The following is a 26,882-nucleotide window of genomic DNA, read 5'->3' as shown; positions in this document are numbered from 1 at the left end:
TTGGGACTATGACAGGAAAAGCACAGGAGTTGGTTGACATGATGATTAGGAGAAAGGTTGATATTCTGTGCATCCAAGAGAGCAGGTGGAAAGGTAGTAAGGCTAGAAGTTTGGAAGCAGGGTTTAAATTATTCTACCACGGAGTAGATGGGAAGAGAAATGGAGTAGGGGTTATTTTAAAGGAAGAGCTGGCTAAGAATGTCTTGGAGGTGAAAAGAGTATCAGATCGAGTGATGAGACTAAAATTTGAAATTGAGGGTGTTATGTATAATGTGGTTAGCGGCTATGCACCACAGGTAGGATGTGACCTAGAGTTGAAAGAGAAATTCTGGAAGGAACTAGATGAAGTAGTTCTGAGCATCCCAGACGGCGAGAGAGTTGTTATTGGTGCAGATTGTAATGGACATATTGGTAAAGGAAACAGGGGCGATGAAGACGTGATGGGTAAGTACGGCATCCATGAAAGGAACTTTGAAGGGCAGATGGTGGTGGACTTTGCAAAAAGGATGGAGATGGCTGTAGTGAACACTTATTTCCAGAAGAGGGAGGAACATATAGTGACCTACAAGAGCGGAGGTAGAACCACGCAGGTAGATTATATTTTGTGCAGACGATGTAATCTGAAGGAGGTTACTGACTGTAAAGTAGTGGTAGGGGAGAGTGTAGCTCGACAGCATAGGATGGTAGTATGTAGGATGATTCTGGTGGTGGGTAGGAAGATTAAGAAGACAAAGGTAGAGCAGAGAACCATGTGGTGGAAGCTGAGAAAGGAAGAATGTTGTGCGGCTTTCCGGAAAGAGGTGAGACAGGCTCTCGATGGACAACCGAAGCTCCCGGAAGACTGGACGACGACAGCCAAGGTGATCAGAGAGACAGGCAGGAGAGTACTTGGTGTGTCATCTGGTAGGAAAGGGGAGAAGGAGACTTGGTGGTGGAACCCCAAAATACAGGGAGTCATACAAGGAAAGAGATTAGCGAAGAAGAAGTGGGATACTGAGAGGACTGAGGAGAGGCGAAAGGAGTACATCGAGATGCGACGTAGGGCAAAGGTAGAGGTGGCAAAGGCTAAACAAGAGGCATATGAAGACATGTACACCAGGTTGGACACGAAAGAAGGAGAAAATGATCTCTACAGGTTGGCCAGACAGAGGGATAGAGATGGGAAGGATGTGCAGCAGGTAAGGGTGATTAAGGATAGAGATGGAAATGTGTTGACTGGTGCCGGTAGTGTACTAAATAGATGGAAAGAATACTTTGAGAAGTTGATGAATGAAGAAAATGAGAGAGAAGGAAGAGTTGAAGAGGCAAGAGTGAAGGACCAGGAAGTGGAAATGATTACTAAGGGGGAAGTCAGAAAGGCACTACAAAGGATGAAAAATGGAAAGGCAGTTGGTCCTGATGACATACCGGTAGAGGTATGGAAGCAATTTGGAGAGATGGCTGTGGAGTTTTTGACCAACTTATTCAACAGAATACTAGCGGGCGAAAAGATGCCTGAAGAATGGAGGAAAAGTGTTCTAGTTCCCATTTTTAAGAACAAAGGGGATGTTCAGAGCTGTGGGAACTATAGAGGAATAAAGTTGATGAGCCACACAATGAAGTTATGGGAAAGAGTAGTGGAGGCTAGACTCAGGACAGAAGTAAGTATCTGCAAGCAACAGTATGGTTTCATGCCTAGAAAGAGTACCACAGATGCATTATTTGCCTTGAGGATGCTCGTGGAAAAGTACAGAGAAGGTCAGAAGGAGCTACATTGTGTCTTTGTGGATCTAGAGAAAGCCTATGACAGAGTACCAAGAGAGGAACTGTGGTACTGCATGCGTAAGTCTGGTGTGGCAGAGAAGTATGTTAAAATAGTACAGGACATGTATGATGGTAGCAGAACAATGGTGAGGTGTGCCTTAGGTGTGACAGAGGAATTTAAGGTGGAGGTGGGACTGCATCAGGGATCAGCTCTGAGCCCCTTCCTGTTTGCAGTGGTAATGGATAGGCTGACAGATGAGGTTAGACTGGAATCCCCTTGGACCATGATGTTCGCAGATGATATTGTCATATGCAGTGAAAGCAGGGAGCATGCAGAGGAACAATTGGAAAGATGGAGACATGCACTGGAAAGGAGAGGAATGAAGATTAGCCGAAGTAAAACAGAATATATGTGCGTGAATGAGAAAAGTAGAGGGGGAAGAGTGAGGCTACAGGGAGAAGAGATAGCGAGGGTGGACGACTTCAAATACTTGGGGTCAACAATACAGAGCAATGGAGAGTGTGGTCAGGAAGTGAAGAAACGGGTCCAAGCAGGTTGGAACAGCTGGCGAAAGGTGTCTGGTGTGTTATGTGACAGAAGAGTGTCTGCTAGGATGAAGGGCAAAGTTTACAAAACAGTGGTGAGGCCAGCCATGATGTACGGATTAGAGACGGTGGCACTGAAGAAACAACAGGAAGCTGAACTGGAGGTGGCAGAAATGAAGATGTTGAGGTTCTCGCTCGGAGTGAGCAGGTTGGATAGGATTAGAAATGAGCTCATTCGAGGGACGGCCAAAGCTGGATGTTTTGGAGACAAGATTCGAGAGAGCAGACTTCGATGGTTTGGACATGTTCAGAGGCGAGAGAGTGAGTATATTGGTAGAAGGATGCTGAGGATGGCGCTCCCAGGCAAAAGAGCGAGAGGAAGACCAAAGAGAAGGTTTATGGATGTGGTGAGGGAAGACATGAGGGCAGTTGGGGTTAGAGAGGAAGATGCAGGAGATAGGCTAAGATGGCAAAAGATGACACGCTGTGGCGACCCCTAACGGGACAAGCCGAAAGGAAAAGAAGAAGAAGAAGAGTGTCCAACTAATGTTGCATGTTTTTGGGATTTGTGAGGAAACCGGAGTGCCTGGAGGAAACCCACGCAGGAACGGGGAGAACATGCAAACTCCACACAGGGAAGGCTGGCATTGAACCCGGGTCCTCAGAACTGTGAGGCCAACGCTTTCCTTCTGCACCACTGTGCTGCCTGCTGTTTTTTAAACCCAAGAAATTCTAATCTCAAACCCAAAATCTGACGTCATCAATGGAACAGACAAGAAATTACAATTTTACTATACGCACAACGGAGATGTTAGTGACAAATAAACCACAATATTTCCGAGTACATTTTTATTCACTAGTTACAAAGACGTTTTTCATATGACAAATGGATGACCTGCACATTAAATTTTGTCCATCCATTTTTTTGTGTCAACTTAAATATTTAAAAAATAAAAGTACATAATTCTTACACAACTACACACAACACAACATCAGTGGCCAAAAAAAAAAAAAAAAAAAAAAGATGCATTTTTAAACCAACAACAACACGGCATTGGGATTTGTATATTTTGCCCTTAATAAACTGCTCGAACCACGATTTATACCACGATTTATATTTACTAAACAGAAAAAAACCTAATATTGTGTAGCCAGTATTTCTTTTCCCAGAGGCGTTCATCGACATACACGGCTGTTTTGCAACTAAGCATCTTGCTCCTCCTGGTGGCCACAGAACGTCGCAACACTGGACGTTAACCTGGGTTTAGAGAAAATACTTTACACTACACGATATACAATGCTCATTAGAAATAAACAAACAAAAAAAAAACTAATGTGACTCCTTATCAGTCACACTTCTGGGATATCAAATTTATGAAGCAACAATGACTGGGAATAAATTTCACCTGCTGTTGAGATATGGAGGGGACCACGGAAAGACAACAACCAACAAGACAACAACAAGAATGGTATATGTGCTTCTCTGAGTGGAACAGGAGCCAAGCCCTAGAAAATGACTTGCAGCAAGCCACTAACAGCAATGCTTCTACTCAACAAGCCAGAAGCAGACTGTGAAAGTAGGTGGTTACAAGTGTGAGGGCCCGATGTCTGCGAGTGGGGCCTGCACCCTCTTTCTAATACTGTACAGTCCAGGTACAACAGGACGTGCAGATTCACCAATAATGCCCCCACTCTTCACGGATGAGAGCATGTTCACACAAAGTACATCCATCATGAATACTTTGGCAGTATTCTAGGGGGGGGACAAACCACCGCTGTATGCTCTAGCCAGAGGGACCCAGACTGCCGTTAGGTACCATGGTCATACCATGTGCTGGTACAACGGAACATAACTTTCTCTTGACATTGCTTAGCCACAACTGAGAGTGTGTCAGCCTGCATTGATGCCATGGATTGGCCTACCTATTTACCAGACCTGAATCCAATTGAACACCTGTGGGACATAATCTGGCACACTGTCCAGAACTTCACCAATTCCCTGATCCAGGTTTGGGAGAGGATCCCTCAGGAGAATGTACCTTGGCTCATCAGGAGCATGGCCAGACATTACAGGGTACACTTACAGGCACACGGATGCCACAAACGACTGAGCCTCATTATGGATTGTCATGAGGAATTTCCTCAGATGTTGGAACAGAATCATCTGAGTTTTACCAATGTCTCTCTTAAATGTTTTTATTTTGGCGCAACGGTGGATTGCCTAGTTAGAACATCTGCCACATAGTTCTGAGGACCTACGTTAAAATCTTGGCCCCGCCTATGTGGAGTTTGCATGTTCTCTCTGTGCCTGCGTGGGTACTTCCTCCCACATCCCAAAAACACGCATAGTAGGTTGACTCTAAATTGGCCGTAGGTCTGAATATGAGTTTGTTTCTATGTGCCCTGCAATCGGCCGGCGACCTATTGAGGATGTACCCTGGCGCTTGCCCAAAAATAGCTGGGATAGGCTCCCGCACACCCGCGACCTGCATGCAGATACATAAAATGGATGGATGGCTTTGTTTTTTTGAGCAGTTTATTAAAAGATCACAATCCTGTATACATACAAATATATAATATGCTTGCATTCCTGCCATTTGGTAATCTATAATCAATCCTTTTGAAAACACATTACTTATATTAGTTACTGATTAGGAACAAATGGATAGAATGATCTGTGCCTTGCATATAGTGTAAGCATTCTCCCTTTTCACTTTTGCAAACTTTAGGTTATAACCATATTGATAAATGTATTCAATTAAAAATCTCACTGTAAATTTAAAACAAGAGTCCCCTATCATTTGTCAAACAGAATTGAAGATGTACAGCTGTTAAGTCAATGCATAAGTATGGCATGACCATGACTTTGAAAGTTCCAATTTCTGCAAAAGTGCATTCAACAAAATATTAATGACTAATACACTTTAAAAAATATGTGTGTACACTTTGTACAATGTGTGTAGAAGTTAGTGGAAGATAATTTGATCGCTGGTAGAATTTGCCTGCAACATGGAATGTGGAAAAGGTGAAGGAGGAACACTGTGTGTACGAAAAAAAAAAAGGTCCAAAACAGCGGCAATATGCTTCTGGCAATACATTTAGCTCCAGGGTACATTTGTGTAGAGGTTTCTAGTTCCCCTTTGGCCAGTGTCCTTGTCATGGACTCTGAATGCATGTTCGGAGAGCGCCAAGTAGGACTGGTTTAGGAAGTCAGTGCCCAAGCAATCGGGGATGCAAACAGAATCGTCCATGCAGAAACTGTGACATGTTTTTGACAGAAGCTCCCCCTCCACCCCCGGCCCTCTTATCTCCCCAAACTGCTCACAGACATATTTATTTCCTGTTGAACAATTAATGACACTATCTCTGCTCAGAGTCACATAGTCTGGAAACAATTTAAGTTCTCTCCTAGGGTTTCCCTTTTCCTGGTCTCCGGTGTGGTGGCCTTGCTGTGATGACAGAAGCTGTGCAGATTCCTGGCATACCTTACCCAATCCTGAGACCTCATCCTGAGGCATGACTTCCACTAGAGAAGAGGTGGATTCCTCACAGTTTGGCTTTGCAGTAACCGGAGGATCCTGTCGTTTGAGTATTTCAAAATATTGTGTATTTGCATGGAGTCCAACAAAGCAGATTATGCAAACAAAGTTCAGGCATAAAATCTCAACATACCCATTTCTGAAGGTTGATCTCAGTCAGGAAGCCTCGAAGAACTTTGTCAAGGTTCGGCACTGGTGGCCATAAATATTGCTTGAGCTTGCTACGAATGACATCATGTTAAATACATACATTAATATAATATCCGGTCCTGTACATTGTTTCATTTAACTAAGGACTGAATATCACATTATATTTGACCGTGTATGGCACTGCTTTATTAAAAGCTCTACTGTATTATAGATGGAATAAAGTAAGTCTTACCGGAAGTAAGTAAAACCCAAAGAGAGGAGGATGACAGCAGTTATCAGCAACATGACAGGAATGCATGTGATAAGCAAAGTGTCTGTAAAAGTATGATTATGATATCTAAAATAAGAACAACATTTTATTATAATTATTTTATTATAATTTTAATCTCAGTCAATCAATTCTGACCAAATCCCAACTAGCTACAGGTCATGTTGCAGCAGAGGGATCTTACCAATGTCCGCAGGAGTTTTCCCAGTGAGAACTTCTGACCATTCACTCCAGTGACCAGAATAAATGGATCCATTAGGCTTAGCGCGAACCTTCACTCTGTACTGGTTATTCGGTGGAACCTCCAGACATGTAGCAGTTACTGGACCCTTGGTGGAAATCAACTGTAGATACATTTATTCATATGGATTTGTAGAGTGCAATAAATGAACAAAACAATGTAATTGAATGCATTCATGTCATGTACCATGATCACTGTCATGTATTTTCAAACAGTGTACCAGGTACCAGTTTGAACAAGACACGACTAGTGTCTTTTAAATTGTGGCATCACATGAAAAGAAATAAGAGATTGTTAGAAATGCATTGATTGATGTGTCATAACAATATTTTGTTCATGTTACCTTTTAGTTTGCACACTTTCATGATTTAATAGGGTATATTACATTCTCAATTTGCATTTTTTAGAGCCCATTGATTATGCAAGAACTTTGACAAACTTTATTCCTCCTATTGATCCACCTACTGGATAACTGTTGAACAAATTATTTTTCTTGACTATCCATCAATTTGTTGTGTAAATGTAATAATATGAGGCACTCAAAAATGTGTTTGGTTTCATAGTCACACCGAACGTCTGACATTAAATCGTAACTAAAATTTAGCTTGTTTGACACCCATTGTCTAAAACTTCCCAACTATTCGATTTAGGTTTATTTCAGGGCAGGAATGTATAGGATGTTGGACAAATAGTAACATATTGTATTCTTAGAAGATGGACCATTTACAGATTTTTAAGATCACTAAAAGTAACTACCATTCATATTTGTCATGCTCCTGGATTCCAGCCAGGGCTGGGCGTGGCCAGCTAATCTGAACGTGCACACCTGCGCCTCATGACCTTTGATTAAGACCAAGTACATATAGGACCCGGGGGACGACTATTACTCTGCTAGATCGTTGCCTCTCATGCCTCGTTCCCGCACTACCGTACTCCTGACGTCTACCTCCCGTGTACCGACCAACGCCTGTCTCCCGACCTACCCCGTAAGCCTGCCGTTACTGATCTTGCTGCTTGTTTGGACTGACTCCCTGGTAACCGACATTGGAACGAATAAAGGCTTATTCCGCACTGCTTACCTCTCACCTGAGTCGTGCATTTGGGTCCACCCCCGATTCTCGTCCGTGACAGAACGATCTAGCCAAGAACATGGACCCAGCCGACTCTGAAGCCATTCGCCGTGCGCTGCAAGTGCAGGGCAAACGCCTGGGTGAGCAAGAGGCTGCTCTCCAGGGTATGACTCACCAGATCCAGGAGCTCTGCACCCAGCTGCAACCGTGGCTAGCCTCCCAAGCTAGCGCGGCCGCTCTTGTGCCTCCCCGTGCCACCATCACTCCGCTCTCTCGACCAGAGCGGTTCTCAGGCGACTCCGGTAACGTCAAGCCCTTCCTGGCGCAGTGCGATCTCCACTTTGAGCGACAAGCTCCCGCTTTTCCCACGGACCGCTCCCAGATCGCCTTCGTCATTTCCCACATGACAGGGAGGGCGGAGGCATGGGCCACCGCCGAGTGGAGCCGTAACTCGGAGACCTGCCGCACATGGGCGAGCTTCGTCTGCGCGCTCACCCAGGTGTTCCAGTATGCGGCTCCGGAACGCCAGGCGGCGTCGTCACTCATGACAATTCGCCAGGGGCGTCGCCGCGTGTCCGACTACGCCATCGAGTTCCGGATTCGGGCTGCCGAGAGCCGCTGGAATGAGGAAGCCCTCCATGACGCGTTTTACGAGGGACTGTCCCCACAGATCCGTGGTCACCTCGTGGCCATGGATCTTCCGCCTTCGCTTAACTCCCTCATCGCATTGGCCCTCAAGGTGGACCAGCGCCTCACCGTGCAGAGACAGATGGAGGGCCTGAGGGAGGATGAGAGGGAGAGTCGCAGTCCGGTTGTTTCCGCTTCCCGGCCACCCGTGTTGTCAGCTTCACCGGAAGCCATGCAAGTGGAGGGGCTTGGCAGCTCAGCGGAGGAGCGCTTACATCGGCGACGAGAGGGACGCTGTTTTTACTGCGGGCGTTTGGGACACTTGATCGCCCGTTGCCCGACTTGACCAGGGTATTCTGACATCAGGATCGCTACTCCGGTGAGTGTGCGGTACACCGCGACGGGGTCAGGGAGGTCCCTTCTTCACCTCACCTTGGGAACGGACTCCCGTTCATGCTCTGTGACGGCTTTCATTGATTCTGGGTCGGAAGCAAATCTGATAAATCCCCGCGTGGTCGAGGAGCTGGGGGCAGCAACCTTTCCCACGCAACGTTTTCGTCACGCCTATGCTGCCAACGGCAAGTTCCTTTGTCGGGTTACACATCGCACTCAGACGCTACGTATGAGCTTTCCGGACGCTCACTCGGAGCGTATTAGCTTTCATGTCTTCGACGCACGTAGTAGCGACATCATCTTGGGCAGCCCGTGGCTCAAAGAACATAATCCGCACATAGATTGGGCCACGGGTCAGATCAAGACTTGGGGAGAGGACTGTCTCAGTCGCTGTGTCGCTGTCCGGAGAGACAGGGGTATTCAAGTTGCACCGGTTCGGCTAACAGAACCTAGTACCGCCCTGGACCTGACCGCAGTGCCCTCCTGCTACCATGACCTACGGGAGGTCTTCTCTGAATCTAAAGCAAAGTCTCTGCCGCCACATCGGTCATACGAGTGCGCGATTGAACTCCTGCCAGGCACCTCTCCTCCCAGAGGGAAACTGTTCTCTTTAACCGGACCAGAGCATCAAGCCATGAGGGACTACATCGAGGACTCGCTGGCAGCCGGACTCATTCGCCCCTCATCCTCACCAGCCGGTGCGGGGTTTTTTTTTTTGTCAAGAAGAAGCACTCCACGCTGCGACCCTGCATCGACTACCGAGGCCTGAACGACATCATAGTCAAGAACAGGTACCCTTTGCCGCTTATCTCTACAGCATTCGAACTCCTCCAGGGAGCCCGGATCTTCACCAAGCTCGACTTGCGCAGCGCTTACCACCTGGTGCGGATTCGGGAAGGGGATGAGTGGAAGACGGCGTTCAACACCCCCACAGGGCACTATGAGTATCTGGTGATGCCCTTCGGACTGACTAACGCTCCGGCCGTCTTTCAGAACTTCATTAACGACGTGCTTCGGGAGTTCCTGAACAGATCTGTCTTTGTTTATCTGGATGATATTCTCATCTTTTCAGCAGACCTAACCTCTCACATTCAACAAGTCAGAGAGGTGCTCCGGCGTCTGCAGCAGCACGAATTATACGTGAATATGGAGAAGTGTGAGTTCCATCGGGCATCCGTGTCCTTCCTGGGCTTCGTCCTGGCTGAGGGAGAGATACGGATGGATCCCAGGAAGGTCGACGCGGTGCTGCGGTGGCCTACCCCCACCAACAGGAGGGACATACAGAGGTTTCTGGGATTTGCCAATTTCTATAGGAAATTCATAAGGAACTTCAGCTCCGTGGCCGCTCCTCTGCATTCGCTCACCTCGCCACATACCCTCTTCGACTGGTCCGGGACCTGCCAGGAGGCCTTCAGCAGGCTCAAGGCAAGTTTCACTACTGCGCCCGTTCTCATTATTCCAGACCCAGATAACCAGTTTGTGGTGGCGGTGGATGCATCGAATTCAGGAATCGGAGCAGTCTTGTCGCAGAGGAGTCCCAGGGATGGAAGGATCCACCCGTGCGCGTTCCTGTCTAGAAAGTTGACCCCGGCAGAGAGGAACTACGACGTGGGAGATAGGGAACTGCTGGCGGTCAAGAGCGCGTTGGAGGAGTGGCGGCACTGGCTGGAGGGCTCGCAAGTACCGTTCGTTGTCTTCACGGACCATAAGAACCTTGAATACCTGAAGTCGGCGAAGAGGTTGAACGCCCGTCAGGCCAGGTGGGCCCTATTTTTCACCCGCTTCCACTTTAAGGTGTGTTTCCGCCCAGGCTCCAAAAACGGCAAGCCGGATGCACTCTCGCGGATCCACGAGGGAGGGCGCACGGATTCAGACGCCGCTACTATCCTGCCAGCGGGGTGCTTTGTGGCCGGTTTCACCTGGGCGATCGAGTCGCGGGTGAAGGAGGCTTTGGGAGAGACACCGTCACCCGCGGATTGTCCGTCGGGCCGCCTGTTCGTCATCCCATCTCTGCGGGGAGACGTTATCAACTGGGCCCATACCAACAAGACGGTCTGCCACCCGGGTATGGCGAAGACACGTTCAGTGGTCGAACAAAGGTTCTGGTGGCCTAACCTCAGCAAGGACGTAAGGGAGTTCGTCAACGCCTGCCCGGTGTGTGCTGCCAATAAGACTTCCCGCCTACGACCTGTTGGTGAGTTGCAACCCCTGTCCATCCCCTTTCGTCCGTGGTCACACATCGCGCTGGACTTCGTCACCGGCCTGCCGCCTTCTCAAGGGAACACAGTGGTGCTGTCCATAGTGGACCGTTTTTCCAAAATGGTCCACTTCGTGCCGCTTCCGAAGATCCCGTCGGCCAAGCAGACAGCCCAGTTGGTATTAGACGAGGTCGTCCGTTACCACGGCCTACCCCAGGACATCGTTTCGGACAGGGGTCCGCAATTCAGCGCCCGTTTCTGGAAGGAGTTCTGCAACCTCATCGGCGCTTCAGCAAGTCGGACATCGGGTCATCACCCAGAGTCTAACGGCCAGACTGAGAGGATTAACCAGGAATTAGAGACCGGTCTTCGATGTCTGGCATCCAGGGACCAGAGCACGTGGAGCCAGCACATCAAGTGGGTGGAGTATGCCCACAATTCTCTACCCTCTGCTTCAACAGGTATGGCTCCACTCCATGTCGTGCATGGGTATCCTCAGTCCCTGTTTCCTCCACTGGTCAGAGAATCCACAGTTCCGTCGGCCCTGGCTGTGGTGCGACGCTGCAAACGGACCTGGGAAGCAGCTCGGAGGACACTGCTGCGCATGAGCAGCGCCTACAAGGCCGCAGCAGACTGCATGAGGAGGGCCGCACCTGAGCTCAGAGTGGGACAGCGAGTGTGGCTCTCCACCAAAGATCTCCCGCTGCGGACGGAATCCCGCAAACTTGCTCCCAGGTTCGTTGGCCCGTTCCCGGTTTCCAAAGTTATTAACCCGGTCGCCGTCTCGTTGAAACTGCCCAGGTCGATGAGGGTGCACCCGACGTTCCACGTCAGCAGACTTCGCCCGAATCGCACATCGTCGCTGGCTCCTCCGCTCAAATCCCCCCCGCCCCCCCGCATGGTCGACGGTGGGTTGGTGTACACTAAGCGCCGGTTGCTGTCTTCCAGTCGCAGAGGAAGGGGGGTCCAGTACCTGGTGGACTGGGAGGGATATGGCCCGGAGGAGCGCTCTTGGATCCCCTCCCGCTTCGTCGTGGACCGCTCCCTCATCAGGGACTTTCACGCGGCTCACCCTGATGCTCCTGGGCCGTCCAGAGCCGGCCGTTGAGGGGGGGGGGGTTCTGTCATGCTCCTGGATTCCAGCCAGGGCTGGGCGTGGCCAGCTAATCTGAAGGTGCACACCTGCGCCTCATGACCTTTGATTAAGACCCAGTACATATAGGACCCGGGGGACGACTATTACTCTGCTAGATCGTTGCCTCTCATGCCTCGTTCCCACACTACCGTACTCCTGACGTCTACCTCCCGTGTACCGACCAACGCCTGTCTCCCGACCTACCCCGTAAGCCTGCCGTTACTGATCTTGCTGCTTGTTTGGACTGACTCCCTGGTAACCGACATTGGAACGAATAAAGGCTTATTCCGCACTGCTTACCTCTCACCTGAGTCGTGCATTTGGGTCCACCTCCGAGTCTCGTCCGTGACAATATTTGCACAATTTTCAGTTACTTCAAAGTAACTTCCTAACAACAAAGCTCTCACTTTTTAATTTTTAAACACACACAAATGAAAACATAGCAATAGTATTGTAATGGCCGAAGTGAACAACTTTAGTTGATTTTAAAAGGAAGAAAGAATCACATCTTACCACCCATGCTTTGGTCTCTCTGATTTGGCAGCCAACTTCATATTGCAGGTGGGATGACAAACTCATTAGAGGAGCTTTCCACTTCAAGCACAGTTTATGTTTCTCCAGTAATACTGTCAGATGAGCTGGTGGATATGTTTTAACTAAAATCAAAAAGCACACAAATCCAAAAAGCCATGATGACCTATACACTTAAACACAAGTTGGTGAAATTATGAACATGATTATTCACTACTTTAAAGGTCAAGTGTCATGAAATGGATGATTTTTGGTATATTATTAATGAAAAACCCACAGCCAATATGGTCCCATGTGTTTTTTTCACCACAAAACATGATTTTGACGTATACAGCTTTTTGTAACTCCCGCCATGAAAATCCTCTCGAGGGATTTGTTTTCGAGAAGAAGCAGGAAGTGACGTAAAGGACAGCGGGGGCCCCCAGTGGACTCGTTTCTTTCCATTAATTTTACCTTCGGGAAGGTAGCTCGTTGTTCCTTCGTGTTAGCCAAAATGCCGGCTCATTACATTGCTGGACATTGCTTGAACAGTCGGGAGAATGGATTTAGCCTTCATAAGTTTGCAAGAGATCCGGTTCGTTGTGAAAAATCAATTGTACGGGTGTAGAGGACGAGAGCTTCGTGGGTTCCAAATAACAGGTAGGCAGTAATGGCTCGACGGTGTTCAACAAGTACTGCGACGGCTTTGAACATACCCCTAAAAGCAGCATGGCTCCACTCCACCTCCTCCTTATGGCGCAGAAAATCAGCCACACCGGCTGAGGCACCGCATTCGGGGGTCACTGCTTCTGCGAAGGCTGCGCGTCGCTGCGATGGCTCATCTCCGCCGCGGAAGTTTATCGGATGGGGATGAGGTTTGGCCGTGATCGCATATCATCTGAATATGGCTCGAAACAATAGTGCAATATTGCTCCGAGGGCTCGAAACAATAGTGTAATATTGCCCCGGTAACTTCACTCGGTTGTGTGGTGTTCTCCTTTTCGAAAAGAGCTCGTGTCAGATGGGGCGCGTTTGTCTCCCATAGTTAGGGTGCACTGCGTGTTTTCATTTGCGAATGTCTGGGTGACGTCACTGACGAAGGACGCAGCCAATATGGCGACCACCTGGATATCGTAGAATGGTACTTCTGCAACTTTGTGCATGGATGACACGCTCTCCGCTCACATTTATTTTTTCGTATAGACATTGAAGTGAATAATGTTATATATATTTTTCATTACAATATCTATTTTAGAATGTTTATAGGCATGACGCCCGGGCTTTAATGTGTCATTGTCTGTTAAATGTGACAGAACATCTGAGTAACTCCAAAACCATTTTCATTCCTGTGAATTGATAGCAATATACACGTTAATGATGATGAGTATGGTAATATGTTATGGTAGTTGGTTTGGTTTTGTTTCATGTTTCCTCTGTTCCATGTTCTCCATGTCTCATATGCACATTTTATCAGCTGTGTCCACCTGTTCTCCTTTATCCTCCTTACTTGTGTTGACCAATCAACTTCCTCCAGTGACTTTTGTCTTGTTCAGGTATTCCTCATTGTCTAGTCAATCTCAGTGTATTTAACTCCCTGGTTTATCTCACTTCTTGTCAGTCCGTTGTATGTAGATGTCATATTTTGGATCAGTGTCAGTGCCCTTGTCTATTTTCCTTGTTACCACTCATGTTTTGTTTCTAGTTTTAAGTTTAGTAGTTTCTTTGTTACTTTGGTTAGTTTTCTTTTTTTCCCACGTGCTTTGTTTGGCTTTTAAAAAAAAAAAAAAAAAAAAAAAATATATATATATATATATATATATATATATATATATATATATTATATATATATATATATATATATATATATATATGTATATATTTTGTCGTGACTCCTGCTTTGACTCCGTGCTTCGTTGCAGATGGGTCCTCCGACATTTTGTCCTTGCCTTCACAAACCCAACCTGTGACAGATTGGCCTAACCCAACCTCAATACCTGTCACCTGTCATGCCGCCAGTCTTGATCCTAGTGCCCTCAGAGTGTCAGGAATGCCCACTCTTCTCCAGTAAACCCTGGCCATTCCAACCTCTTCGTCCTTTTCATCTGTGTCCCCCACTTTTCCTCATTTTCACCATGCACAATTATTTTACCTCTGCGATTTTTCTTATTGTCAGCACGGTGGAACATCTGGAAAGCGTTGGTCTCACAATTCTTAGGTCCCGGATTCAATCCCGGACACACCTGCGTAGAGTTTGCATGTTCTCCCCATACCCACAGTGAAGCCTTGCCTGTGTCACGCTGACCAGGAGAAGCTCATCCATGCTTTTACTGTATCTCAAATAGACTTGACCATTGTAATGGTTTTCTGACTGGACTCCCCCAAAAGAACAATAACTAAGAGCATTAATGCAGACAACATTCTGGCTCCCCGCCAGGTGCGGCAGACTCTGGCGGCAGTTGACCTGAAGCCACCACTTCTCCCTATTGCAAGGCCCCTTTTAAAGATTATCAGATTCAGGAGGAGTAGTGTGCTTTTCATCCTGGCTGTGGACCAGTGGACCAGCTCTACACCCACAGCAGATTCCTCAGCGGTGCATGGGACTTCACCTAGAAATTCAACGTGTTTTGTGGTCTTGGAGAAGGCATTTGACCGTGTGCCTCGTTGGGTCCTATTGGCGGTGCTTCAGGAATACGTGGTACTCTTCCCCTGATAAGGGCTGTTCAATCCCTCTGCGACTGTCAAAACCAGAATGCTAGGGTGGACCCAAATGCTCGGTAGACAGGGAGGCACTTAAAGGAAGATCTTTATTTGTTCCAAGGTTGTATGCCGGAGAGTCAGTCAGAGTGAGCAGCAGTATTAAGAGCGTCAAGCTTACTTGCTCGGTGCAAAGGAGTTCAAGGATCAGGAATGAGGAAGTGCGGGAACAAAGCATGGATGGAAACGATCTGGCAAAGCCAGACCGTCTGCTGGGTCCTATATAATTGGGTTCATTATCACTCATGAGACGCAGGTGTGCAGGGGACCTGCACCGCCAGGGCTGTGACCGGAGAGTCCCTTAAAGCCTCCTTTACCCATGTCGCAATCTCCCAGGTGAACCCGGACATGAAGCAGGCCTCCCGAAGTATTGGAACACTCACGGACTCCGTTCGCTCTCCTTCATGGATCCGGGATGGTGCGTCTGGTTTACCATTCTTTGAGCCTGGACTGTATTCTTCGCCCCATGCCCTGATTTGACCGGTGGTCCAGTCAATATGTGGGTTGTGTCTTTTAAGCCAGGGACTACCCAAGATGACATCACTGCTCTGCAAGTTAAATACATGGAAACTTATCTTCTCAGTGTGTGAGCCTGGAAATGTTATCCTCAGAGATTGCGTATGGTGAGTTACTCGGCAAAGGAATTTACTATTGGCCGCGAATGCGTTGCGGAACCACTGCGTCTGAAAGGTCACAGCGCTCAAGGCCTCAACTACCCCAGGATTAATCAGGTTAGCGTCCGATCCCAAGTCAATAAAGGCCATTGCGGAATAAGTATGACCTCTGTGCTCAAGATGACTCGAAGTAGTGCTTGACTCGATCCCACCGCGGTATAATTCACACTCACCGGAGTCGTGATCTTGAGGGCGGAGTGTTTGGGCCTGACCAGACAGTGGGCCCTCTCGCTGACGTCGCAGTCGTTGCTCTGCCGGACCATCGAGCCCCTCAACCTGCATTAGGTCCGTCGTGGTTATGGACGTCGGCAAAAGGGAAACCGGTGGGACGGACCGCCGTCCTCTCTTTCTAGTAGCGCGTCCACTTGTCCCTGGATCGCTAGCATCTGATCGATCTTGAGAGTTAGGGGGATGAGCAAATCCAGGGAGGTAGGCAGATCCACTGCAATGAGGTGACTGTGGATCTGCAGTGAAAGCCCTTGGAAAAAGGCTTCGAGAAGCGCATCCTCATTCCATCGACTTTCAGCTGCTCTGATGGGAACTCGATTGCATAATCTGCCACGTGACGCTGCCCCTGTTGTAACGTAATTAACGTCGCTGCTTCGCATTTTGGCCAGGCATACTGGAAGACTTGCATCATCGCACATACAAAAGATGTCCAGGAGTGGCATGTTCCGGAGTTACGGCTCCACTCTGCCGTGGCCCACGGCTCTGCTCTTCCCGTCATGTGGGATGTGACGAAGGGAATTCGTGCGCGGTCCGTCGAGAAGGCGGAAGCCTGTAGCCCGAAGTGAAGATCGCACTGGGCGAGGAAGGGTTTGACATTCCCTGTGTCGGCAGAAAAGCGTTCAGGCCGGGAGAGAGGTGTGGCCCCGAGCCGCTGAAACTTCGCGACTGGCGGGGTAGTCGGAGTGACCTTGACTGAGGTAGGAACTGTGGCAGGCGCCGTCGACGTGGTGTTAGCGGCGCTAGCCTGAGAAGCTAGCCATGGCGCTAATCGGGCACAGATCTCGAGAAGTGTCTGGTTGGTCACCTGAAGAGCAGTCTCCTGCTCGGCCAGGCGTCTGCCTTGGATCTGTAGAGAGCGGCGTCCACATTGAGAGGAGCCAGGTGGCTCAGGCATCTGATTAGAATGCCTGCTGGATGCCTCCCTGGACAGGTGTTCTGGGCACATGCCACTGGGAGGAGAGCCAAGGAATGTCCCAGAGCATGCTGGAATGACTATGTCTTGTGCCTCGGGATCCCTCTCCCGGAAGAGCTGGATAAAGTCTTTGGGCAAAGAGAAGTCTTTGCTTCCCTGCTACAATTACTGGCCTGTGACCTGACCTCAGATAAGAAGAATAAAGTGGCTGGATGGATGGATGGATTAAACGTAGCCTAATCCTACTCTCTAATAAAAAATGTTAAAAAAACATTTACTTACTGATATTTTTCAGTGTGAACTCTTGGGTGTAAAATGTCCTGGTGAGTGGAACTGCAGCGTTAGTTAGTTTCACTCTGACTTTTTCTGACTCATCTCCCTGAAAACTGCACTGGTCAGTCGAGTTCTTGTCAGGAAGACATTCTGTCCAATCAGTCCAGCCCAAATATTCACTGTAAAATTATTTCATTTTAAATACATACAAAACACAGTAAACATGAGTGTTTACTTGAGTTAAAAGCAATGATTCTCAACCGGTATGTCGACACCTACGTCCCACTTTTGGGTGTTTTTACAGACAGGTAGTAAAAAATTACAGGGTTCCTTGGTTTATGGAATACCATTTTACAATATTCTGAGGTCATGAAGACCACACAATGAATTAGCTTGTGCAGCAGGATACAAATATGTAGTCATGCACCAAAAGACAGCCTGCTCAGTTACTACTTTAGAGTATTTCTTGATGTAGAAGTGTTTTTCATTCAAATGTTTTCTGATATTAGTGGAGTGGAACTCAATAGGAAACAGGGAACCCATTCCACAGCGAAATATTTAATGTGCATCTCAGGTGGGACTTGACCTTTGTTTCTAAAAAACAGTCCATGTATTTTGAAGGCATGCATCAAAAAATTGATGACTCCGCTTGTAATGTTTTCGGTACCCCTTTGTACCAAGTTTCCATATGGAACATATACGTGTAGAAACGTTTCATGAATAAACTAATGACTAGATAAGGGCACTCAGTGACATGATGTAAAATTTTGTCTCTATGTGTAATGTCACAGTGACATGGTGACACAGCTGGTAAAGCATTGGCCTCACAGTTCTGAGGACCCGGGTTCGAACCCGGCCCCGCCTGTGTAAAAGTTTGCATGTTCTCCCCATGCCTGTATGGATTTTGTCCGGGCACTCCCACATCCCAAAAACATGCAACACTATTTTGACACTCTAAATTTCCCCTTGGTGTGATTGTGAATACGGCTGTTTGTCTCCATGTGCCCTGTGATGGGCAAGCAGTCAGTTCAGGGCGTACTCCGTCTCCTGCCCGTTGACAGCTGGGATAGGCTCGAGCACTCCCCGCGACTCTTGTAAGGATAAGCAGTAAAGAAAATGGATGGATGTGATATCACAATACTGTGAACTGATGCATATTTGAAGTATGGTGTTTGCAAATGAGCCCATTTACTAATTTTTATAGGTGAACCTACCCACCACTATTCATAGAAAAACCTCACCTATTACTCTTTTTGTGATCAAGCCAAAGCCACGCATAGTATAAAAGTATTACTTTGTTAACAACTTGTGGTATCTTGTGGACAATGAACAATGTTGACATGAGGGGAGGATTGATTAGGCCATAATTACTCATTTTACACACTTTTTTTTTTCTTTTTGACTGTTCTCATCTTCTGTATATAATGGTTGTGACTAAGCAAAAATGGGGAAAATGTGGGTCCCAGGGTGACAGCTGTTGAGAATCACTGGTCTAAATGTCCAAACAATATAGTATCAAGATAGCTATGCATGTTTTGATTGAATGATGTGATTTAAATTGCTACCTGAGATGCAGCTTAATGAAAAGTTTGCAAATATTTGGTTGGCTGTATCTGCTGCTATTCCACTGACAGGTGATCGTTTGCAGATTAGGGCTGAAGCACATTAGTGAAATGTCGTCTGGAGAGAAAAGAGGACAATTATGAATGATTGCATTCATGAGTGAAAACATTGTATAACAATTCACTTCCTAGGAATTTTACTAACAATGTCTACAAAACCATCTTTTTTGAGAACTTTTAAACTATTGTGTTATCAGAACTGCAAACAGATAGTCTTTTGGATAAAATCTAACTGAAAATTGAAAAAGCCTGATTCATGAAACTTTGAAAAAAACAGATTCATCCTTTTAACTTAATCGTTTTTTTCTTACTCAATCACAAGTCTTATCAAAGAGGATTACTCAGTGATCAAGATGAATTAATAAAGTAATGCACCCATCCATTATCCGAGCCCCTTATCCTCACAAGAATCACGGGAGTGCTGGAGCCTGTCCCAACTATCATCTTGCAGGAGGAAAGGTACACCCTGGACTTGTTGCCAGCTAATTGCAGGGAACATATAAACAAACAGTCGTACTCACAAACACACCTAAGGGAAAATTTGAGTCTGCAATTAATGCATGTTTTTGGGATCCGGGAGGAAACCGGTGTGCCCGGAGAAAACCCACACAGGCATGGGAAGAGCATGCAAACTCCACACAGGTGGGGCCTTGATTTGAACACCAGTCCTCAGAAGTGTGAGGGCAAGGCTCTAATCAGTTGCTCCACCGTGCCACCTAAATAAACTAATAACAGGTCAAAATAATTGCAAAAATATTATAATCCAAAACTGATCAAAACACTATGCTGAATAAGTGAAATAACAAGGCCTCCAATATAGTCTAAAATACAACTATTTACAAAGGAGGTGAAGGGAGGGAGGATCGCTCAGCTACCTTACAGGAGCACACTCCTTGATGCCGTGCCATTGATATTTTTATGACCTCTTTCTACCAGAACACAGTTTGGCTTGGATCCGGCAATTTGAAAAGGTGTTATATTTTCCTGTATTTTTAACACTTTATTGTGCGAACTACTTGGCATCCTCCAGCAAAATGTTTACAATCATGTTTTTTTTTCCTGCTTTGGCCTTTCCTGGTGGCTGAGTCTGCACCCATGGGGCTCGGCCAGGCACAGCCCGAAAGGGTAACATGGGTCCAATCCATAGGCTCACCATCTGTGAGAGAGGCCATAGGGTTTGGGTGCAATGTGAGTTGGGCGGCGGCCAAAGGCAGGGACCTTGGCGATCTGATCGCTGGCTACGCAAACTAGCTCTAGGGACATGGAATGTCACCTCTCTGGCAGGGAAGGAGCCCGAGTTGGTGCGTGAGGTCGAGAAGTTATGACTAGATATAGATATAGACATAGACTCGCCTCTATGCACTGCTTGGGCTCTGGTACCACTCCTCTTGAGAGGGGTTGGACTCTGTTCCACTCTGGAATTGTCCACGGGGAGACGCCGAGCAGGTGTGGGTATACTTATTTCCCCCCGGCTCGGGGCCTGTACGTTGGGGTTTACCCCAGTAGATGAGAGGGTAGCCTCCCTCCACCTGCAGGTAGGAGGACGGGTCCTGACTGTGCTTATGCACCAAACAGCAGTTCAGAGTACTCACCCTTTTTTGAGACCTTAGAGGGAGTGCTGGAGAGCGCCCCCTCTGGGGAATCCATTATTCTGCTGAGGGACTTCAATGACCGCGTGGGCAATGACAGTGAGACCTGGAAGGGCGTGATTGGCTGGTCAAGCGGAATGCAGCTTCAGTTGTCACTGAGCCAAAAACCCAGGCATGGGAGGAGTTCAGTGAGGCCATGGAGAACGACTTCAGGACGTCTTCAAGGAAATTCTGGTGGGGGGGTCGGGGATGAGATCCTGCCCCAAGTGGAGGAGTTCAAGTATCTTGGGGCCTTGTTCATGAGTGAGGGAAGAATGGAGCGGGAGATCGACAGATGGATTGGTGCAGCGTCTGCAGTGACGCGGACTTTGTATCGGTCCTTTGTGGTAAAGAGGGAGCTTCGTCAATAGGCAAAGCTCTCAATTTACCAGTCGATCTACGTTCCTACCCTCACCTATGGGCACGAGCAATGGAACCGAAAGAACAAGATCCCAGATACAAGCGGCCTAAATGAGTTTCCTCCGGAGGGTGTCCAGGCTCTCCCTGAGCAATAGGATGAGAATCTCGGTCATCCGGGAGAGGCTGAGTGTTGAGCCGCTGGTACTCCGCATTGAGATGGGCCAGATGAGGTGGCTCTGATTCGGATGCCTCCCTGGTGAGGTGTTCTGGGAATGTCCCTCTGTAAAGAGACTCCGGGGACGACCCAGGAGACGCTGGAGAGACTATGTCTTTCGGCTGGCTCAGGAACGCCTCGGGATCCCTTCGGAAGAGCTGGAAGAAGTGGCTGGGGAGAGGGAAGTTTGGGTATCACTCCTTGAAGCTACTTCCCCTGCGACCCGACCCGGAGAAGCGGTAGAAGATGGATGGATGGATGGCCTTTCACATCAGAAATAATCACAATTTTACCTGTCCTGCTTGTCAATGTTTTTTATGTCCTTGCCTCCAGTGACTGTATACATATTATATTAATTCCTATGAATTTAAAACAAGATCTAACGGGCGGCATGTGACTGATTGGAACATTGGCTTCACAGTTCCGATGGCTGGGGTTCAAATCCCGGCCATACCTGTGTGGAGTTTTGAGGGTTTTTTTTCTCCAGGCACTCTGGTTTCCTCCCACATCCCAAAGACATCCATTCATTGGTGACTCTAAATTTCCCCTAAATGTTATTGTGAGTGCAAATGGTTGTTTGTTTCTATATACCCTGTGATAAGCTAGCTTGCAACCAGTTAACAGCTGGGATAGGCTATAGCACTCCCGTAACCCTTATAAGGTTAAATGGAATTGAAGATGAATGAATGATCTGATCTCCCCAAAAACAAATGTAGAGTAAACAAGGTCAACGCCTATTTGAATACATAATTGTGTGTTTCTATTTTTCAGTCAATTGTCTTCCATCAATACAGTAATTGCATTGTTGGACTCATACAGAGACCGCAGACACACACACACACACACACACACACACACACACACACCACACACACACACACACACACACACACACACACACACACATATACACAGGCTTGTAATTCCTCGTCTTTCTACACACCTGCACTTTGTGGCGCCACATCCCTCACAGCGTCTGACCAGCGGCTCCAGTGCCCCGCACTCTCAGTATTAGCACACTTGACTGCAACCTGAACTTGGACCTCTTCCCCAGGTATGAGAGACATCACTGAGTCATCCCAGTCATCAGTCCACTGTAAAAGCAAACATACACAATTTAGAGTAGTGAATTTGGACACACAAAAGGCAGTTGTGCTTTATGTACATGCTTTTCTGTATATGTTTAATACACTGATTTGTTTGTTTTTGTTTGGAATACTTGTTTGGAATATATTATGCAATTTAAACCTGTTCCAAGATGTTTGAATAAAAAGATTTCTGACATTATTTAGTCCAAAGGTCAACTGATTATACCACACTCAACATACAGTTATAATAGCACTATGGTTGAAATTACAGTTTAATGTTTTGGAAGGGAATTTATGTCTCGTGAGCCACTGCAAGATTGTGGAACAAGGTTAGCAATGACGACAAACCTAGATTGTGGGGAAGTGATACAAAAGATCTACTGTACTGTAACAAAAGATTAACATAATCGTGTAAAACTTTACACTTTGCCTCAGAGACTCAACTACTTCTATAAGTAAAAACTCATTTTCTAAACATTTGTTAGTACCTCCTTTGTTCGCTCTCCTCTCCCCTTGGAGGTGTATCGAATCCTGTATCGTAGCTTATCATCCCAGTATTTCGGCACACTTGTGAGGCAAGAAACCCGCAGCTCTCCAGCTTTATCATTATGGTGTAGTGACACATTGAAAGGGGCATCCAGGAGAACTAAAGACAAAGTCTTATCAGGTAAAACAGAACTTTTCTGAAGACACAAGAGTTGAAGTCGTGTCAGTGTACACTACTTGACAACACAATGCATGTATGCATTTCTTGGGGGGGCATTTCTGACCAACCCTTCAACCTGTGGGATACCCGTATATGGAAAAGCCTAGAATGAACAACATCCAATGGAGTTGAGTTGAGTTGAGGAAAAATGTCTTACTGTGGTCTTCCACACTGACGATGCGACTGTAAATTCTGGTCTTGTTTTTCCGCTCCACCACTTGAAGGTATATATCAACATATGTGGCAACATCCAAATAAGGAAACGCGCAGATGTGGAGAAACATTCCTTTTGTCGTTCTCTGGGTCAGCAAATCACATCTTTTCACCTTGGACTTCCTTCATCGTGATGATATACAGTTTTACTAGTGTCATATATAGTAATGGAAAACTAAACATAGACTTTATAATGTCATTAAAAATGTGTAGCATGTGTGTAACCATAAAAAAACAAGCCACAATCATAAAATGTGATTGAAATGAACATACTTTTTTTTATGATTACTGCTATTAGCGAGAAGCCAATATCTACTCGACATCAGTTTATACATGTGCACACAATATCTAACAGTAAGATTGTGAACAGCAGGTAATAGACTACAAATGTATTTCTTTTTGCAACATACTCTCCAATGTTGTATAAGAAATCACAAGTCTCATTGTCTGCGGTCTCAAAGAAGCAGGTGAAATCCTCTTCTGTCCTTGTGAAACATTTTGGGTCCTCTTCTTCCTTTAGGAGGGATATATCTACCCGAAAAATTACAGCCATCAACCAGGAGGTGAAAGTTACACAATTTTCTAAAAATAATAGTTATACATATGTTTTGTTCAAATGAAAGCATATATGATTGGTCCTACCATCTTGTAAAAGATGAGCGTCAGAAACATCCTTGCAACATATCCAGAGCAGACAAAGCGCTTGTAACAACATTTCAAAGAGTATCCTCCTTTTGTTGTTCATTATTTTGATCAAATTAGATTGTTTGCATAATCACCCACGATACTGTAAAATCAGCACATGCTTGTGTGTGCTTGTGTTTGTTGTCATGTCAAGGGTGTTTTGACTTACTGGGAGTTGTTGAAGGGGGTGGGTTCAAGGGACTGGCTTGATATGACAAGAAGGAAACATGTGAGTGTGTGTGCATGTGCGCATGTGTGGTAAAGCCTGTGGAAGTTTATAACAGTTCATACTTCAACAAAAAGAAACCTGTTACAGTCACATTCAGGTAAACAAGCATAAAATAATGTATTGTAAATTCCAAGATTACTTTTAGGAAGGGGTATCAACATTAAAAAAGGAGATTGTTTTCAGCGATTTATAATTGTTAGACTTTTATCATTCAATACCATTCCATTAATAAACAATGTATTGTTTTTTTTTTTAAATGGTACTGCAATTGTAAGTGAAACTGACATTGTCAAAGTGATAGTGTCATGGTCCTGCCGGCTCAGCCCTGGCTGTGCGGGTGCCCACGTGGTCGCGCTGATTGGGAGGCGCACACCTGCACCTCATGCTGGCTGATTGGCCCCGGTGTATACGGGACCACGGGGACAACATGTCCGGCGCCAGATCATTGCGGTTCATGCCCCGTTCCAGCACACCCTTATCTCTGATGGTATTCCCGTGTGTACCGACCTCCACCTGTCCTCCGACCAACCCCGTAAGCCTGACTCCTTTGATACTCCTGGCTGCTTTGGTCCATCTCCCGTGTACCGACTCCTGCTTGGTCGCTGACCTGCTCTCTACGCCTGACGTCCTGACTACCGCTGCTGCAGCTGACTGCCTGCCCGATCCCCGACCTTGGAACAATAAACGTTTTCTCCGAATTACCTCTGCCTCTCCCATGTACTCCTGCATTTGGGTCCGACCTCCGTTCCCATGGTTCGCGAAGGAGCGATCTGGCCCGGACCAGTCGTTCCCATGGTCCTATATACATCGGGGCCAATCAGCCAGCATGAGGCGCAGGTGTGTGCCTCCCAATCAGCGTGACCGCGCGGGCACCAGCGCAGCTAGGGCTGGACCGGCAGGATCATGACACAAAGAATAGTCATGGCCTGCATTTAGCTTGCCGGCCATTCAAACCTCTATTGCCCAGTTCTTTTAGTCGGTTGAAATGATTCTTTATTGATTAGGCTGGACACAAAACTTGATAATGTATTCGAAAATACAGTCAAACAATAGGTTTGGTGAAGGTTAAGCACTGGCCACTTCCACAGGTGGGTCAGAACTGTGTTCGTACGTAAGAGACCGTGGAAGTTTCCTTCCACGTGTTTTGTAGCCAAAGCTACTTCCTGTTGTGGCATCATATAACATTGGACTACGCTATCACCGTGTTTTCAGTACTAAGACACAAAGCGTGCTTTGTTTTCTATAACTTTACTAATGTACATGTTAGCTGTTGTCAGGGATACGTTAGAACAACCGCCATATTAAACATATCAGTTCGGCTGCAACAAAAACTCTGTTAGCGAAGGTTCTGGAGTGCCAAGTGCAAATTTCTTCTTGTTGTGTTTGTGCGGCTAAGTGTAATGCCACTACTGTATATAGTTATAAGGAGATATGAGTGTGCATCTACAATGGGATGTCCTGTATCAAACAAAAGTGTATGCAGTGTTGTGCACACGTGCATCTAATAATTTATATCAACGTGAAAGTCAAAATATTGAAGGCATCTTTTGCTTCTGGAACTGCAACTACTGATGGTTGAGGTGAACTTTTCTTAATCTTGTTAGTCTATTGTTAGAAAATTTTACCTCACAACAATTGTCAAGTCTTCATGTGCATATGGGGATTTGCAGTTTAGTGGTTAAAAAAAATCCAATTACACATTGACCAGAAAGGCCTAGGTTGAATTCCCTTTACAGGCAGAGGGCTACGAGAGGGTTTACGGCTGAGCTCATTTGTGATGTGCCCTGGAACTCGCAGCTGCTTCTCAGGCCTTGGAAAGTTGCCCACTGCTCCCAGGTGTCACACATTTTGCGTGCTTGCTGTGCTTAAGCTTTATGATGTGTTCGACAGAGAAGTTACATTTTGTGAATACATATGGACTATGTTAAAAAAGATCGGCACGGTCAAGATCATTGTAATCTGCTGCACATAACCGAAATTGGGGAAGCATATGACCTTTTGGCTAACACATCTGGGTCTCAGTTCTGCGGTAGTGAATTTGAATCTCGACTTCACCCTTCTCGTTAAGAGTTCCGTGTCTCTGTACTTGTGTGGGTTATCTTTGGATACCCCTGCTTCCTTGGACATCCCCAAAACATTTATCTTAGACTAATTGAAGACCTGAGATGTGAATGTGTATGTTATTGGCTGCTTGTCCTCATGTGCCTTGCAATTGGCTGATCCTGCGTTTCCCTCAGTAAACTGGGACAAGATAGGCTCCAGCTCACCAGTGATGTTAGTTTTTTACTTTTCTGGAACTTGTACATACTGTATGTCATTTTATTTATTTTTTTTATTAGAACTGTCCTGTTCTACTGCTCGGTCAAGCAGAAAGGAGAATCTGTATCCCTTTTATGCTGTAATAGTTTTAATGGACCATATCTACTTCTCTACTGCAGAATTTTCCCTATATCACATTTTGTGGGGAACATTTTTCTACAGGGACTTTTCCTGAAGATAATAGTCTATTGCAAATTTATTGAATTTCATCTGACTAAACCCTGGTTTTCCTTCATTTCTGGGGCATCAAGGGGCCAAGTCAATATAAGGCTGTTTTCTGCATACTGCCAGTTCGGTTCCTAAAAATGTATTTCTTTTACTAAAATCTGATTAAAATGTTTGGAGAGGGATCTTTGCGAACATGTTTGTTACATTAAGGCAATTTCTCAAGTCAAGGCACACATTGTTCTCGTCTTAAAGTTGAGCTGTGATCATTGCGGAAGCCTTCAGGAAGGCCGTGTTTGACAGATGCTTCTGACATTGTATTTTGTTTATTGAGAAAGGAAACTGATGACACATCAGCTTAGGCCAGCAACGGAGACACTTTAAGTTTTAAG

The 26,882-nt window shown here is 46.4% G+C and overlaps 1 protein-coding gene across 1 annotated transcript; it reads right to left on the bottom strand.

The window, feature by feature from the left end:
* Positions 1 to 2,926: 2,926 nt before the first annotated feature.
* mpl (MPL proto-oncogene, thrombopoietin receptor) lies at positions 2,927 to 23,954 on the bottom strand. The gene is made up of 12 exons (XM_061825358.1): positions 23,736 to 23,954; positions 23,504 to 23,624; positions 23,038 to 23,216; positions 22,663 to 22,820; positions 22,030 to 22,180; positions 18,828 to 18,942; positions 17,272 to 17,441; positions 12,424 to 12,566; positions 6,431 to 6,590; positions 6,211 to 6,292; positions 5,962 to 6,049; positions 2,927 to 5,867 (listed from the first exon to the last, which is right to left on the bottom strand). Exons 1-12 carry the CDS (start codon positions 23,836 to 23,838, stop codon positions 5,388 to 5,390), a joined length of 1,950 nt encoding a protein of 649 aa, XP_061681342.1. The 5' UTR covers positions 23,839 to 23,954; the 3' UTR covers positions 2,927 to 5,387.
* Positions 23,955 to 26,882: the final 2,928 nt, after the last annotated feature.

This window comes from Syngnathoides biaculeatus, chromosome 7 (assembly GCF_019802595.1).
Source record: "Syngnathoides biaculeatus isolate LvHL_M chromosome 7, ASM1980259v1, whole genome shotgun sequence".
In the NCBI taxonomy this organism is placed as follows: Eukaryota; Metazoa; Chordata; class Actinopteri; order Syngnathiformes; family Syngnathidae; genus Syngnathoides; species Syngnathoides biaculeatus.
This window is presented reverse-complemented; position numbering and strand designations above follow the sequence as displayed.

Bases quoted from the DNA above. Each gene is read 5' to 3' on its own strand.
- mpl (XM_061825358.1), bottom strand. From the start codon at position 23,838: ATGAACAACAAAAGGAGGATACTCTTTGAAATGTTGTTACAAGCGCTT. The intron at 22,821-23,037 runs GTAAGACATTTT...CTTTGTCTTTAG, and splicing joins CGTCAGTGTGGAAGACCACA to TTCTCCTGGATGCCCCTTTC. The intron at 18,943-22,029 runs GTGTGTAGAAAG...TTTTCTCTCCAG, and splicing joins TGTGGCGCCACAAAGTGCAG to ACGACATTTCACTAATGTGC.